At 36.3% G+C, this 16,086-nt stretch overlaps 1 protein-coding gene across 14 annotated transcripts in view; it reads left to right on the forward strand.

Annotated features, from left to right (window-relative positions):
* Positions 1 to 16,086, forward strand: part of EYA4 (EYA transcriptional coactivator and phosphatase 4) — a 296,169-nt gene that overhangs the window by 272,041 nt on the left and 8,042 nt on the right. For all 14 annotated transcript variants that reach the window (XM_036994291.2, XM_017660250.3, XM_036994301.2 and 11 more), the window contains 5 exons: positions 3,123 to 3,212; positions 8,647 to 8,705; positions 8,813 to 8,973; positions 11,288 to 11,402; positions 15,240 to 15,361. In XM_036994291.2, the coding sequence (XP_036850186.1) occupies positions 3,123 to 3,212; positions 8,647 to 8,705; positions 8,813 to 8,973; positions 11,288 to 11,402; positions 15,240 to 15,361 (547 nt within the window). The remainder of the gene's footprint in view (positions 1 to 3,122; positions 3,213 to 8,646; positions 8,706 to 8,812; positions 8,974 to 11,287; positions 11,403 to 15,239; positions 15,362 to 16,086) is intronic.

Consider the following 16,086-nt stretch of genomic DNA (forward strand, 5'->3'; position numbering starts at 1 on the left):
TGTAGCTGGAAAAAACGTGGTACCATAGTCTGTTTACTTAGAATGAGCTGTCCCAGTGACTTAGTAAGCTTGGAAAAAAAAAAAGTAAATTACATATTTGAAAGTAAACCCTCATTAGACATTCTTTTAGAAATAAGATCACCACCTCTTACAGGCATGGTTTTCCTTGGCTTGTGGCATGACTGTCCCTAGCCCATCTGTGCCAAGCCTTTGGCATGGCTGACAAAACACCCTCCTTTCAACAGGCCTTGTGCTCTGGAAACCTTAGTAAAATACAGCTGGTTCACACTCCATCAAATCTTAAACCTCAACTTTCCCAGTTAACAAATGATATCTTGCCAGAATGCTTACGAAGTCCTGGCTCTAGTGGGTGTGCTGTGGAATCACCACAGCCTGAAAAACGAATGAGCAGCCCATTCCAGTGCCATGAGGTTGCATTCCGAAAGTGTACTCAAATGCAGTTTTCATCATGCCACATTCTGTGCTTCCTCGTCAGAGAATTCTTGTCAGTTTTTTTAAAATGATATTTGTTTGCATGCTTATCAGATGCACAAAATGCATTCTTCATGGATTTTCCCATCACTGTTTGGGTAGCATAGAGTCGTGTACCTCAGAACCATGGAATCGATGAAAGTTACTATCAAAGAGGAACAGTCTGTTTTCTCCCATCCCCATAAATCTGATCTGTAAATGCAAAGAATGTGAAGTATGAATATTAAAAAAGTCAATAGTTGTATTTAAAACTTAAAAAAGGAAAATTGGCAAATTATATAATAAGAATTTAACCAACTTAGTCTCAAGAAGAAAAATCTTTAAAATAAGGCTTTTCTGAACCCCCATCTGAAATATATGTCTCGAGGGCAGTAATCATCAGAAACATAATGGAGTAGTGTGGTGCTCAGTTTTATTGTCTTGCATCAGTGAACATTCCTCAAAAGCATAGAGCGTCACTAATGGAATTACGTGTTTTCATGCTATAATTACATTTGATTTTTCCTGATATTTCTGTAGAGGTTTTGTTCATGGTCCCATGACTAGACAGAACATTTACAAGTTTTCTAAATCCTCAGTGCATTCAACCCCCACTTCCCAAAAGAAAGACAGATGACAAATAGGAATTTTTAACAGAAAAAAAAAAAGACAAATGTATACTTTAAAAAGTTTTCATTGATCTTCTGAGATTTTCTTTCAACAACACAAATAAAAACATGAACAACAAAAAGAAATAAGAAAAAAGAATTTTACATTCGAAGGAAATGGAGCAAGCAGCTCACTCTGAGTTCCAAAACTCCTTGAGACGCAAAAAGGACACAATATTTTTGTTCTTGTTCTTGAATGAATATTTGTTGGATAAAATGGAATTTATTTGATCTTTGGGTGTGTTGCACTAAATGATCATGTCACTGAAGACAGTTGAATTTAGTAATATAGTTAGACTGACTAGAAGACACAATACTGAGATGACATAGTATCTGAACAATGAACATCTGGTTTTGAGATGAGAGAAATCTCTACCTGTGAAAGCCAGAGAAATTCTAAGGAAGAGATGGAAACAATTAGAAAATTATGTTGACATCCAACATATTTTTATTGTCCTATCTTCATCTCTTCTTAAAGTGTTAGCTTTGCTCAACAACACCATGGTGGCCTCTTTCTTTCCTAACCTCAATCCCTTATTCTCTGGGTTTAATCACTACAGAATATGAGGCTGACACTTCAGATATGTTCACACTCTAGGGAATCCCCCTCACGGCATTATGGAAGGAAGTATAGGAAGAAAATTGGTTGCAGTGCAGGTGTAGAATGAGAAAGGGCTTCTGCTTGCCAAGTGTAGTGAGTTCGGGAGTGTATGTGAGTATGGCTTGGCCTATGGGGTTGCATATTCTTATCATAAATTGCCGTTTAGTAGGACACTGAAAATACAAGTTTGATTCTCTATCCTCAAACCCTACAATCTGGCTCCTGGCGCAGCCACTCAAACCAAATCACCCACACAAGTCTTCCATAATAACATCTCAGCCAAAACCAACAGTATCCTTCTAGACTTGTCAGCTTTATTCAAAACCATATTCTTCTTCCTGCGAATACCCATTCTGGTCTCAAATTCTGAGGATTTGTCCCTTCCAGGTTTTCTGTTTTTTGCATCTCAAAATCCCACCTGGAGCATTTCTATAGAGCCCATTCCAACTCTGACCTTTTAAATGCAATGCTTGTGCATGAATTAGCCCTATCTCTAAACTCTCCTTTTTTAATGTCTTTAGTCTTACATTTCTTGATCCTAGGCTTTCAACTGTAGTTAATCATAGTAAAGTACCAACTCTGGTCTCGGTTCTCAACACCTTGCTGCTGTCTAATATCTTGATTTCTGTAAACAAAAATTAAGTCACTTTGATTCCTTACTGATCCCCTTATTTTTATGAAACTTTTAAATGTATTTTCTACTTAGATTATATATATTGAATAAATATTCCTTTAGCTATCCTTGATCCTTCCCTCTTAATCTCTTATCAAATGCAGGTTAGACCCAACTATACACACACTCAGATAAATACTGCTTGTTGATCAAAATGCAATTAATGATTAGATGGTGGTTTCACCTTACTCCACCAGCTTTTCCCACCCCAACCTCCAGACACCATTGTCTGCTCAAGTCCTACAAACAACCGATAGACCTGCCTTGCTCCCTTTCCTACTTATTATTTGCCATCATTCTTAAAAGGATATCCTTTCCTCTTTTTAACAAGTCCATTCTTTTGTACACCATTCGAATACCTTTCTCCAAAGGACTTTCTGTGGAGTATATAGTAAACTGGGTCCTTGAATAGCTTGCTTTCTGTTTCCTTCTTTCATGAACATGTGAGAAATGTGAAAATGTGCTCTAACTCGTCGTTATATGTATGTAAAGCCCTGTAAATTCACAGATGTAACTGTATATTTAGTATGTCTTAGATAACCTTCTGGAAAGGCACCTTTTCAGATCATTGGAAAGTCTTATGAATCTTAGGTAAAAATCTATACAGTCTCCCCATCCCCACTGCCCACAACAATATACATTTAAAATATCTTAATAATAATTGTGGTTACTAAAATTTTACTTCATTGTGTGTGTATTTTCTTTTCAGGATCCCCCCATGGCTGTAACTCTTGGACTCCGAATGGAGGAAATGATTTTTAATCTTGCTGATACCCATCTATTTTTTAATGATTTAGAGGTAAGAATTTAAAAAGGTAAGAAGAATTGTATTCAAGTATTAAAACTCTTAGATGGCTTCTGTATATGTAGATAACCTCAAGAAAACTGAAAGACAGAAATTTAGCTCAAGAGAAAAGTTCTTCTCAAGGAAAATTTGTATATAGAAATATAAACAAAAGCTAAATTATTTTCATGAATTATACACAGGTACTGGCATATCTTCAGAACAGAAATGTCTGAGAAGGGAAGGTCTGCTCTGCCGTCCCATACCGTACCCCCCTGTGCCTGCTCCTGGTCCTTTTAGCATCTCGACCACAACTCATCGGGCACCTCTGGAGTCAGCACTGGCCTATTCAGGTCACTAACCAGGATTCTATTTAGGCTAATCATTGGACAGTAGTCACAGATACTCTTCATGGTCCTAGCATGGGTCACTAAATTTTGTAGACAATCTGCAATCCAATTTTAGACAATATTATCATTCCTATTTCTTCCCTTTCTGGATCAAACAGTGCTAGAGTTATTTACACAGTACACAGCACATCTGACTGGCTTGATTGTATTTACTGTCTCTCTCTTTCTTTTTTTAATTTATCTTTCCAATGAAAGAGAAAGTAAAAACAACAATAACAAAATGGAAAAAACAGCCTCAGAGTAGCTGAATCAGTACTGTAAGAAGGTATATAATCTGGGTGCTGATGATCTGAGTTCTTAGGCAGTCAAGGGATAAAATTTGAGTAGCTTGGGCTCTGGGAAGAAGTACTGCTCGTTCAAATGCACCTATGCTGAAATCGTTTTTTCGTTCTTTTTTTAAAGGACATGTTTTAATGTTTTTTTCTATCTCATGGTTTACAAAGTGAAGCAAAAGTGTTTATCATCATATTATGAATGGAGAGGGAGAGAACCATTCCCACCTGGTACTCAACACTTTATATTGGACTTTAAATTCCTTAACTAACAACCTTTAAATATGCTTTTCACCTTATTTTTGTAGAGCAGAATCTGTAGTGTTCACAAGCATGAATAATCATACCTAGGTTTACCTGCTAAGAGGTGGAACTGGGGTTTGAAACTCAGCAGGAGTCTGTCTGGCTCCAGCGGCATACTTCTCCCCCATGCCAGGCTGAAATTCACCAAAGTGTGTGAGAAAGAAAAGCCAAGGTAGTCAGTCTTAAGTAAGTTTTTTAAATTAACAAGGTCTTAAATCCAGTTTTAGTTATATTTCAGACATAAGAGTAAAAGTTGTGTGGTTCAATAGATCCCATAAATTTTTGTGTGATGGCATTTTTTGATTGTTGTTTTCTTTGCAGTGAGTCAGCTTTTACTGGGTATTAAAATTACTGTCTGTTTAAAGAGATTTTATTATATTTCTTTTAATGGATAATATGAAATATCAGTATTCCTAGGCAAATTTGCCAGTTCTAGATAATAAAAAAAAATCACCTCTCTAAAACCTATTTAAATTAATTCTTCTTATTGCTGTCTGGTGTACAGAATGAATTTATATATACATGATAATAGGAAACACCTTTTAGCCTTTTTGGAGCTTGAACTTTTTTATGTACAGTGATAACTTTTTACTGTGAGTTAAAATGGATGAGTATCATTTTTCTAATTCTAAGATTATCAGTCCTTTCAAACTGGTAAAAGACCAAAAAAAAAGAGAAAATTTTATGTTTTAGCCAAGTTTTATAGTTTTTATTTAATTTTGTTAATTACTTTTTACTAGAAATAAATGGAATAAATGACTTTTTAGCTTTGTTCGTGGCATATTAGGAGCCCAATGGAATAAACTTAACCACCCAACTTTTAGAGAACACCAAAGTGAGAAAGTGAAAGTAGGATATGATGAATGTGCAAATTCCTTTACCAAGTTTGACAGGAATATTGGCCTGTCAGATCCATGTGGTCAGCTATGGAGCTCTAAGGATTTTTATTTTGGATTATATTCTATGTAAAATATATTTTTTAAAGACCTAGTAGGATCTCTGGTAGAAACAGTAACAGAAAATACTGGTATTGACTTTCTCTTCTGATTATAGTTTTACAGTTGTGTTTTAAAACATGATCAAATTCCATTTGACTCAAACACTAAAACTTAGTATCCAGCAATACTGTACTTCATCAATGAAATAACTGAATCTCTTCATATAAAGTGATGGAATTCTCATTCATTCACTCACATGCTTGTCACACGCACTCACATACATCCGGTTGAAAAGCCCAAGGAAACTCACGGGCTTACTACTGACTTTAATGAGATAAACAAGCACTAAAACTAGTAAAATCTAAATAATTGCCTTCAAGATCATTCAGTACAGTTATATACATATCCACTATCCTTTTGCATCTAATTTTGAAAGTCAACTTTATTTTTGTGCCATTTCTTATTTTAGTAAACCTCTTGCAAGCAGAGATTGCCATGGGCTTCAGAGCTGGTATTAAGCTATTTCTGTTCCTACTGTCAAAGGGAATTCCTCAAGAGAGTCACTCCACCATTAGACTATTATGTCTTTTTTTTCTCTTGTGTATTTAAGCTCTCAGTGTTCCACTTCTCAACCTAAAAGTCTAATCTGAGACGCAAATCCTTCAGTAGGTACTGCAACATATGTAGGAGCAGCTGCTCTCCTATAATTCCTTAAACCATACAAATTTAAGTCCTCCTAATAGCTACTTCACTACATCCTGCCCAACTGCAGAGAAGGCAAATGCTCTCTGGCTACTCCCTCTAAGAAGAGCATGCTCTCTGTTATTGTAGTTAGAATAACTTCCAGAGAAGAATAACACCAGGAGTTCAGGCTCACCAAAGTGAGAGAACGCTGCTGTGGATGTTGACTGATAAAGATCAGTGACAACTTTGCCATCACCTTACAGGACAACATTAAAGAATTTAATATTGGTACCAGAATTACTCCAAATCCTTGAGTTCTCATGCTGAAATTTGTTCAAGCCAAAGCATTGCACTGCGTTTAATATTTCAAGTTTTGGTCAAAATGATTCTTGTAATATTCCTTTCAGTGAAAACTAACTGAAGAAACAATTGTTTAGATTTTTCTAAAAATGTAAGTGATTGAAATTCAAACCTCTTTGACTGGACTGCAGTCGTTGGGCAAGTGTCCAGATTCAACAAGAATAATTAAGCATCAATTTAGAGAGAAGTTCCCTTTGGAAAAACCTCAGACATAACTTCAAATACGGAGCTCATGGTCCTATAAGTTCGAGATACTGATGCTCGAGAAAAAAAAAATTGGGGGGCAAAATGTAAAAATTAATCATGTGAGTTAATACTTGAAATGTCAGAGGCATTTCTCTGAAAATTAGGATGACAGTGTATTAAATGTAGCAGTAACTTCTAATTACCAGGGTAATTCAGAAGGATTTTCCCCCACCCTTTTTTGAGGGGGTATCATTAATTTATTATGGAAATTATTTACATGGTGAAAAATTTCAGAACTTCAGCAGAAGGAGCAGCTTCATGTGATTTCACTAGTGATTCAATTTAGTGTTCATACTTGGCAAGAATGTAACCATCTCTACACAAGAAATAATCCTTTGTTGTCTAGAGCAATCTTCCTACCTGCATATTTTGGGAAAAGAACTTGATTTCCAACTTTGTTGCTTGCTGGTCCTCCCTTTACTTTGAACTGCTATCAGTACTTCCTTTAGGCTACTGCTGTGGCTTGTAATTCTTTTCCCTGAGACCTTTCTGGAAGCATAATACTCCTTTGGGCTGTACTTCTTTCAGTGAAAACTCAAAGTGGGAAGGACCCTTTCTAAATGCTTGCCCCGTTCTGACTCCTGCAGCCTCAGTTCCTGCCCCATTCTCTCACCCTCCCCTCTGTTCTCAATATAAATTATCTTTCTACAGTCCTTCCCATCCAGAGTATTATATGACCATAACTTTATGTTAGAAAATGTAAATGATCATGGTAATTCTGTAAAGAACTATCATTTGCCTAGGTTTCTGTCATTTGTTCAACAGATAATTAATTGTTGAATGATTAATTACCCTGTGCCAGATTGTGCCTTAAGTTGGGGGTTTATCTGGGTGACCCAAACACACCCCTCAGGGAGCTTCGAGTCAGATGAACTTTTTGGAGCCATTCCTTACCTATGAATGTAGGTAAAGATTTATTCAGAAATTACTAAACCCATAATTTATGTAAATCATATGAACCTGAACCTTTAGTTTCCTTAGTGTACTGAAATAGGATTGCTTGGGCTGGTCACCAAGATTTATATTTTAAAAGAAGCCTGAGTCGACTACCTGATCCTCAAACTGTAATAGGATCTAATATACTCAGTGTGAAACGCTGGAACAGAGATGCTAAATATTTTACTACCAGGTACTTCTAAGTCCTCCAATGTATATGAATAATAGCTAAAAAGCCCTTGTTTAGTACTGTTTTCAAAGTTAATAATTTTTAACACTGAGTAAAAAGCACAGTGTATACAGTCAGAATCTGCATGACTGAAATAATTTGTTGGGGAAAGAAGGGCATTAAAGGCTCAACCATATTTACCCTGAGGTTAATAAATACTAGGTGTTTTGAATGCCCTAGCCAAATTCCACCTTCTGTTATATACTCTTTCACGGGAACTGTGCAGACCATTTAAAGACAGATTAGGACTCTTAGAACAACAAAAAAGAATTGAATTCTTATCGAGAAGAGTCACCGTTTGTTCTGAGCACACTGACATAAGTCAGGTCAAGTGTGTCTGTCTAAGTAACCTTAAGTTTATTTTCCTCTGAGTTTGTACCACTTGAAGATGGTACATCTCCATTATTTCCCTTTTACTTAGAAGTATTCTTTTCTGTTTAAAGACTTAAAAACTTGAACCAAAGAGATAAAAAGAAAGCAGCAGCTTCTATGGTTATTAGCTTTTTTTTTCTGTGTTAAAAGACCAGGACTTGGAAAATAATATCAACACGGTTCTTTCATGGTGTCTCTGTCCCAGCACAAAGCAGGAAATCATAGAAATCGCACAGGTCACCAAAATCACCAAGCCCCTCTGTCTCTGCTTAACAAATAATGAGCAGTAGTAATGACTTGAGGTGGAAGGACTGAACAAATTTTGTGTATCTTCAGGTGAGCTTTGCCTCCATACTAAAGTATGCACAGCAGAAATGGCTGAAAGTGAACATCAGTGATTATTATTAAAGATTCAAAGGAGAATTTCTTATAAATAATTTCAAGATGAGAATCATTTTTAAATTGCTCTAAAGAAACCCACATGCCATACGTTTTTGGTTCCCTTTTTCTGGCACTCTTCTGGGTTTAGATCTTAAGAGTAGAAATGAGGCTGTTTCCCAGCTAAGATGATGGGACGCGTGGATAAATGCTGCTATCTTCTGGTCATAGTCTGATCAAATGGAAAGGTGGGGAGAAACCTTCAAACATGCTAACAAAGCGTCCTTGGAAAACAAATTAACTTCTTCAATGTTTTCACAGGAGTGCGATCAGGTTCACATAGACGATGTTTCCTCTGACGATAATGGGCAGGACTTAAGGTGAGCCATGCCTTTCAGTATGTGATTTCCTACAGAAATTCAACTATGGAGTTTTGCACATGTAATTATTTCTTCTATTTCTTTTTAATGTATTTTGGGTGTTGCAGTACCTACAGTTTTGCAACTGATGGCTTCCATGCAGCTGCAAGTAGTGCAAACCTTTGTTTGCCAACAGGTGTAAGAGGAGGGGTTGACTGGATGAGGAAGTTGGCTTTTCGTTACAGAAGAGTAAAAGAGTTATACAACACCTACAAGAACAATGTTGGAGGTATGTGCGGCCTTTCAAATGTAATAAAAGTACTGTACGTAGAGGTAGAATTTGAACTGTAGTTCCATGTTCCATATTAGAGACTATCCTACTATAAAATAAATTACCCAGAGGTCATGCTGGACTACACTGAGTAAGAATTTCACGTTTCTTAGAGTGGTGAGGAAAAAGATGTAACCACAAAATAAAATGTGCAGTTTTGTCAAAGGGATGGGAGTTCTTTGTGCTCAAATATTTGGTCACAGTTTATAATAGAGCATGTAGCTTACTGTCCTTCATCTGGGATGCTGTCAGTGAATACCAGACAGAGGAACCAGGGAAGGCAGTGGGAAGACAACCTATCTAAAGATAACAGCTCCAGTCATCGAAGCTTAGTTGTCAGCTATCTTTTTTTTTCCAGAATCTTATCAGAAATCAATATAACAGAGCTTATGTTATTTCAAAGACAAGTCTTTTTGATCAACAGGTCTCTTTTAACAATTCAAGTATTCAACAAATCTGGTTCATCCTTTCTAAAAACTGTATGTTATCTGACAGCATATCTTCCCTATGTATAGTGTGTATCATGACTTTTAAGAGTTCAAATACTCTGTAGGTATTGCCCAAACAATTTTACACTCATTTATGTGTTACAGGTGATATCACAACCTGTGACATCAAAACTAAGATCCTGTGTGTGCTTCATGATATTATAAACCTTGATGATTTCTATCATTATATTAATTTTTTGGTCAACAAGAACCTAAGACTAGATATGAGGTCACATAAGATTATTCTTTCAGGGCATTGTGTTTCTCTTTTTAAAAAAAAAAGACAATTGAGGATCATAACCCAGCATCTAAAATTGAATGAGACAGCTAAATATATTTGTGCATCCTATGTACATGTATATTCACATATATGTCATAAAATACAGTAAACAAAACTCTCATCTCTAGTGTACGTTTTATACGCACCCATACATATCATGAGGGTGGGATCTGTGTCAGTTCACCTTGTATCCCCAGTACCCAGCTAGCCCGGAGGCACTAGATGCTCAGTAGATACTCAGTAACTAGAAGGGAACAAAAACATATAGAACTGCAGACAATAATAATGTTAAAACCAAAAGGGAGCCTAGAAATGGAAGACCTTCATTTCCAAATGAGAAAAGGGTCCCTGTAGGCTACTGACTTGTGCAGGGTTCTAGGCAGCAAGATCAGGTTTCTTAATTCACTCTAACACTCTCCATAAAGACACTTTTGTAAAATCAAATTAATAGGTATTCTATTTAAAATTAATTGTGGGTAATATGTTTTACTTCAAGATAAATATCCCTTTGGGAAATCTGATTTTTTATCATTCAGGCAAATCATCACTTCCCACTTGGTGGGTATTGCTAAAATTATTTAAAAATTAACAAGATTGCTAGACCTAATCTTATAGCTTAAGAAGTTTAAAAAATGACTTATGAGCCCCTTTCTGTGATATGTTAGCATCTCTACTGAAATAAGGACAAATGAAAGTTACTAGAAACTATAAATTTTGATTTTAAAAAATTATCCATCTGTACATGTGCTCCCAATATTCTGAAATACGATCTAAGAAATGTTTTTCAGTGGATTTACATGATCTTTTTTTCCAATAAAAGCCAAGGGTTTTTAAGTAAAAAATTAGTATGCCTACTTCTTTTCTTCTCTTAACATCAGTGTAGTTTTCAACCTTTATCTATAACTATTGTCATGTGTTTTAGGATTTTAAACACAGTCTTTAACTTCTTTTTACAAAACACAATTCTCAGCTTCTTTTTACAAAGAATTTGTGATAGTGTTAGCACTGATAGCTGCGTAAGATAATGTCATTATTACTGTTTCAAAGTGGTAATGATTCTCATTATTAAGAAATAAACATTTTCCTAGGCAGCCGAAATATTTGAAGTTTTTCTCTCTAGGCTGGGAGACCCCCAACTTCCTTCTCCATACGTATCCTATGGAGTGGGACCGAGGCACAGGAGTTGTAGAAGCTCCATGGGCGCTTGGCTTCCGCTGTGCCAGATGCTGGGTTCAGTGAGGGCAGCGACTATGGTTCCCTTTTTTACTTCACTGTTACACCCCAGGACCCAATATCTAGAAGCTGTTCAAGAAATGTGTGTTGAATGAATAAATGGATAATTATTTGTGAAATGAAGGATCAAAATTGATGTATTTCCATGTCTCTGTCCATTTATGATATAGGCTGGAATAAAAATTATCTATACTGCACAGAAGGGAGACTGAACTAGATGGTCCTGAAACATGTTCCTCTCTTGACACTGCCTTGCTTTTCGGTGTTGCAGGACTCCTTGGCCCTGCCAAGAGGGATGCGTGGCTGCAGTTACGGGCAGAGATCGAAGGTCTGACGGACTCCTGGCTAACAAATGCACTGAAATCCTTATCAATTATTAGTACCAGGTAAGTGGCACTGTTGCAGTTTCTATACTTATGGAATTGAAGATATACTTCTCATAGTAAACATATATAAATCTTTACAATTCCTAGACCATTTTAAAATTTGAAGGAACCTAACATTTCACTGAGTCCGGTGACTTTCAATTTTTAGGGTGTATGTGTGTATTTGGGGTGGAGGATGGGGGTTGCTGCTGCTTTCAATAACCAGGAGATTCCATCTCTCTACCCTTCTCTTCATAACCACTGATAATCCCGATAATCCCCACAGGAAGGTCCCGTGACTTTTAATGCCCCCCTGCCAAAAAAAAAACAGACAGTACTCCCTTGGTGGCAAAGTACATGATGTGAAGGCAAGAGTAAAACAACACTGTTTATGCACAAAGTACATGTATTTAAGTCTTTTATATATCAATCAGAAAAGCAAGAGAAAGCTTCTGCAAAACTTTTAAGTTTTGTGTTGTTTGAGCTAAACAGTGAAATACTGACTTGTTACTGTAGACAGTAGAAATAAATGCATGTATCACTAGCTGAACATCATGTGCCATAAATGCTACTTAATAAAATAATATAAATCTGGGAAGCAATAGTAAGGTGGGATTGACTCTTTGCACTATCTTATTCCTTAGTTTTATTTCTGAGTTAGATGAATAAATAAAAGCATGCTTAGCAAACATGTGGGCAACACACAATTCAGAGAAACATAATATTTGGACTGACTCAGGATATGGAAGAACCATGGCAAGGTAAAGGGTGAGTCCAGTACTCAGAACATGGGAGTAAGTGGGGGGATGTCAAGTCCTGCATTACACGGCTTCTAACTGTGTGACATGACCAGCAACTGGGTTGACAGGAGAAAGTCTAAACGGGGAGAGGAGAGGACAGTGATTTCCTGAGCCAGGCTGGGGAAGCCAGAACAGAACACTTTGCTCAATTCCAGGCACCATATCTAACGGAGTGTGCGATGAATTTGAAGCTTAGCTTCTTTTGTCCAGCAAAGTGGCCAGTGGGGTTTAGGCTGCAGAAACCACAGTTCAGGAACAGCTGGAGACAGGACCCAAGAAGTGTAGTCTAAAGAAGAGACATGAATGGAACAAAATTACTGATTTCAACTGTTTGAGATGTTAAGCTGAAAGTAAATTTTATTTGTCTCTCTGTCTTTAAGGAGAGAATTAGAACTGATGAGTAGGAATTCTAGGAAGAGAAGTTGTGGCTCCAAGTTAGGAAGAATTGTCTAACAATTAAAGCTGCTCTAAAATGGGACTTGCTGCCTTGTGGTCTCTAACTGGTGACACAGAGATGGAAGGTCAGGGAAGCTGGATGTGAGGACTACTGACCCCCTGGAACTGTGTGTAAAATGTAGAAATGTGCTTTTCTCTGGGGAGGAGGTCAGTAGCTGTCATTATTTCTAAAAGAGATCTCCTAGATAGTTAAAAAACAGAGTTTATTGCATTATTATATAGGTTATGTATGTTATCCATAATGTACATATAAGTTATTATTAAACACATGACCTTAAAGCAACTACATGCATATGTGATTTTAGAAAATAAAAGTATAACAATGAAAGGAAGGAGAAAAATAACTCATTACACACTGAAGAGTTAAGTACTATGAAATGTGTTAAGTTGTCCACATACATTACTATATTGGTGATTTTCACAAAATGTCTAGAATATCAGAAAAACAGATGCTTATATGAAACATTTCTGAATGATATGTCAGCCTTTAGCAAAGTTTATACCCTCTGACTCTAGTTCCTGTTCTGTGTATATAGTCAGAGGGCATAATCAGATGTGTAGGAAAATTTTATATGTAAGGTAGCATTGTTTATAATATGAAGAAATCAGAAACCATCTAAGTGACTAAGCTTAACTTGAAAAATGATGGTGCAGCCACATGATAGAGTAGCTTGCACACGTTATGTTTTGTTGGGAGGGAGGAATAACAGATAATATGACATAAATGAATAGGTTTATGATATAAAAAATGAAAGAAGTAGAATCCAAAATTATATTTACAGTATGATACTCCCAGGAAAAAACCTACACACAAACAGAAACTCTCAAAGTAAATACACAAGATGGGGGGAGCAGTTACAATCTCTAGATGGCTAATAATTGGGTTTTCATTTTCCTCTTTGTATTTGTCTATATTTTAAAAATATATATGTATGAAATTTATAAAATATATTCAATTTTTGTAATTCTTATATATATATAATTTATAAATATGTATAATTTTTAAAAAATGATCTAACAAAATATCACACAGTTAAGTGGCAAAACTAGATTTAAAAATATATCTTTAAACTTTAAAAGCCTGTGCTTTCTTTTATTCTACTATGTTTTCATTCTGTAACATTCATCTATATGTGACACTGAATAGCATCTTGTTTCGAAAATATTATGTAGAACTTCAAATACCACAGAATAGTAATGTGTTTGTGTATTATGCTTTAAAAATCTGCCATTTTTGAAGAGTTTATGTCTGATAATAGGTAAGCCACTTTCTAGGTTTTTATTCTTCTCAGTAAAATTAAAGATTACGTTGATGATACTTGTTAAACTTCTACCTGTGGAAGTCTTTGTTTCTTCATTCCATGTAGGTTGATAACCTCATCATGAGCTTCTAGGAGTCAGAGCTCTTATTACTTTATCAGGTTTTACAATTGTCTTTGAATAAATCATAGTTTTTTCTTACTCATGATATATCTAAAGAATATAAAACATAATAGTAAGTGTATGAGGAGCTAAGTACGTACATACCCATGAGAAGTTAACACTCAGCTTGCTCTTCTAAGTTGCCACTGAGACCAGGTTTCTGGAAATCAATCTAGAGAACTCTAGAGAACATTTTATGGGCCCTAACAAATATATATTAAAGGCTCATGATACAAAATAGCCAATAGAGAAAAATCCACAGCTATATATGCTCAATTTTCCCATAATACGAAAGAAAGGGCCACAAACCAGTCTTTCTGGATCTCTGCCTCACAATGCCCCTCCTGGTGTTTCCTTTATCATCCCCCAAACTACCATGAAAGAAACAGTTGTAAATTGCAGAGCAGGGGATTCTCACTCTCAAAGGGTAGGTAGGGTCTTTGTGGATGGATTAAAACTGAGGCCATTAAATGCAGTTAGCTCTTTGTTGTTGTTGAGAAGGAGAATCAAGAATTCACTCCTTTCTGTACTAAATAAGGATCCTCACCATTTTTACTTCTTCAGGATGCATCACCTGTCAGCCCTGTGATTAGGACTTTCTAGGCTTCCTCTTGCACAAAATACAAAATTCCTTTTACCCATTCCATCATCTTATTTCTGTCTGTGTCCACTACCTTCCCAGGTGCTGACTGCCTGGGACATGGAGTCCTGTCACCCTAAAAAAAAAATGATCTGGATATTTGTAAAACTTAGAGCTAAGCCATCCCACCTCTGATCACCTTCCTATGATTGCTACTCGTTGAGGCAGGTTTCCTTCTCTGAGGTTCCACAGGGACCTGAGGACACCTTTATGATAGAACACATTTCATATTGTAGGTGTTTACTTCCTAGTCTCTCTCCCTGTCTGGTGACCGGATAGGTGGGCAAAAACATAACTCTTCCATAACTTCTTTCTGCCCATTTTTTCCCACTTTCCCCTTTCAGGGATGTATTCCTAGCACCTGTATGGTGGCTTCTAGGTAGTAGGAACTCTTCATAAAAAGCCATCAGATATTGAAAGATTAGATTACCAGAGCCATTTATTAAGGAACCGAGAAACCATAGTGATAACTTTAAATCTCTACCATTAGAAGTTATGTAGTATTAGAAAACAAATGTGCTTATTTCCTCCCTATCTTAGGAGTAACTGCGTAAATGTCTTGGTAACCACCACCCAACTGATCCCAGCACTTGCGAAGGTTCTGCTCTATAGTTTAGGAGGCGCTTTCCCCATTGAGAATATTTACAGCGCAACTAAAATAGGTAAGAACATCATTTCTAACTCTGTGCAACGTGTTTACATCTGTGTTTGGGGGATTTTCTTAATGTGTGTCTCTGCGCGATTCCCTCTTTTATCCATTAGGATTCAAGCAAATTTGAGTAGAGCTCAAATAACCATGTCTCCTGCACCTCATTGTAAATGTATAAATTTTATGAAAACTTTGCCTAGTGAAATTCTGGACAGAGTACCTGTACAGTTCTGACCCATTGTATGTATTTATTTATATATTTATGTTTTGTTATGGCACATGTTTTCTAAATAGTATACAGCATCTCTAGCCATTGTATTTAATATTCTAATAAGTATGGATATAGTATTGCATCCTTGCACATGCAATAATATAGATCTAAGGTAAACATACTGTTTTGGCATTATAGAGGAGTGTCAGATGGAGTAAACTAGTGTCCTTAATTCCAGAAAAAAATTAAGAATTTCCTGAATCAGAAAACATAATTCATAACACATGAATGGCTGAAAATCCACATTTCCAACAATGTCCAATAGCAATCAAAGAATTACAGCCCTGTATGTTTGGATTATATCTATCTGTGGAGCCATCTTTGACTTGAAGTGCTCTTCACAGACAAAGGCTTCCAATAAACTTTCAAAAAGAAAACTTCATCAATTTCTGCCCTCTTGAAAGAGTTAAACAAAAACAGCCCGTGTATTCTGCTGGTCTGTTAAGGAAATGCCTAAGGGAAACAGA

This window comes from Manis javanica, chromosome 13, assembly GCF_040802235.1.
Source record: "Manis javanica isolate MJ-LG chromosome 13, MJ_LKY, whole genome shotgun sequence".
Classification (NCBI taxonomy): domain Eukaryota; kingdom Metazoa; phylum Chordata; class Mammalia; order Pholidota; family Manidae; genus Manis; species Manis javanica.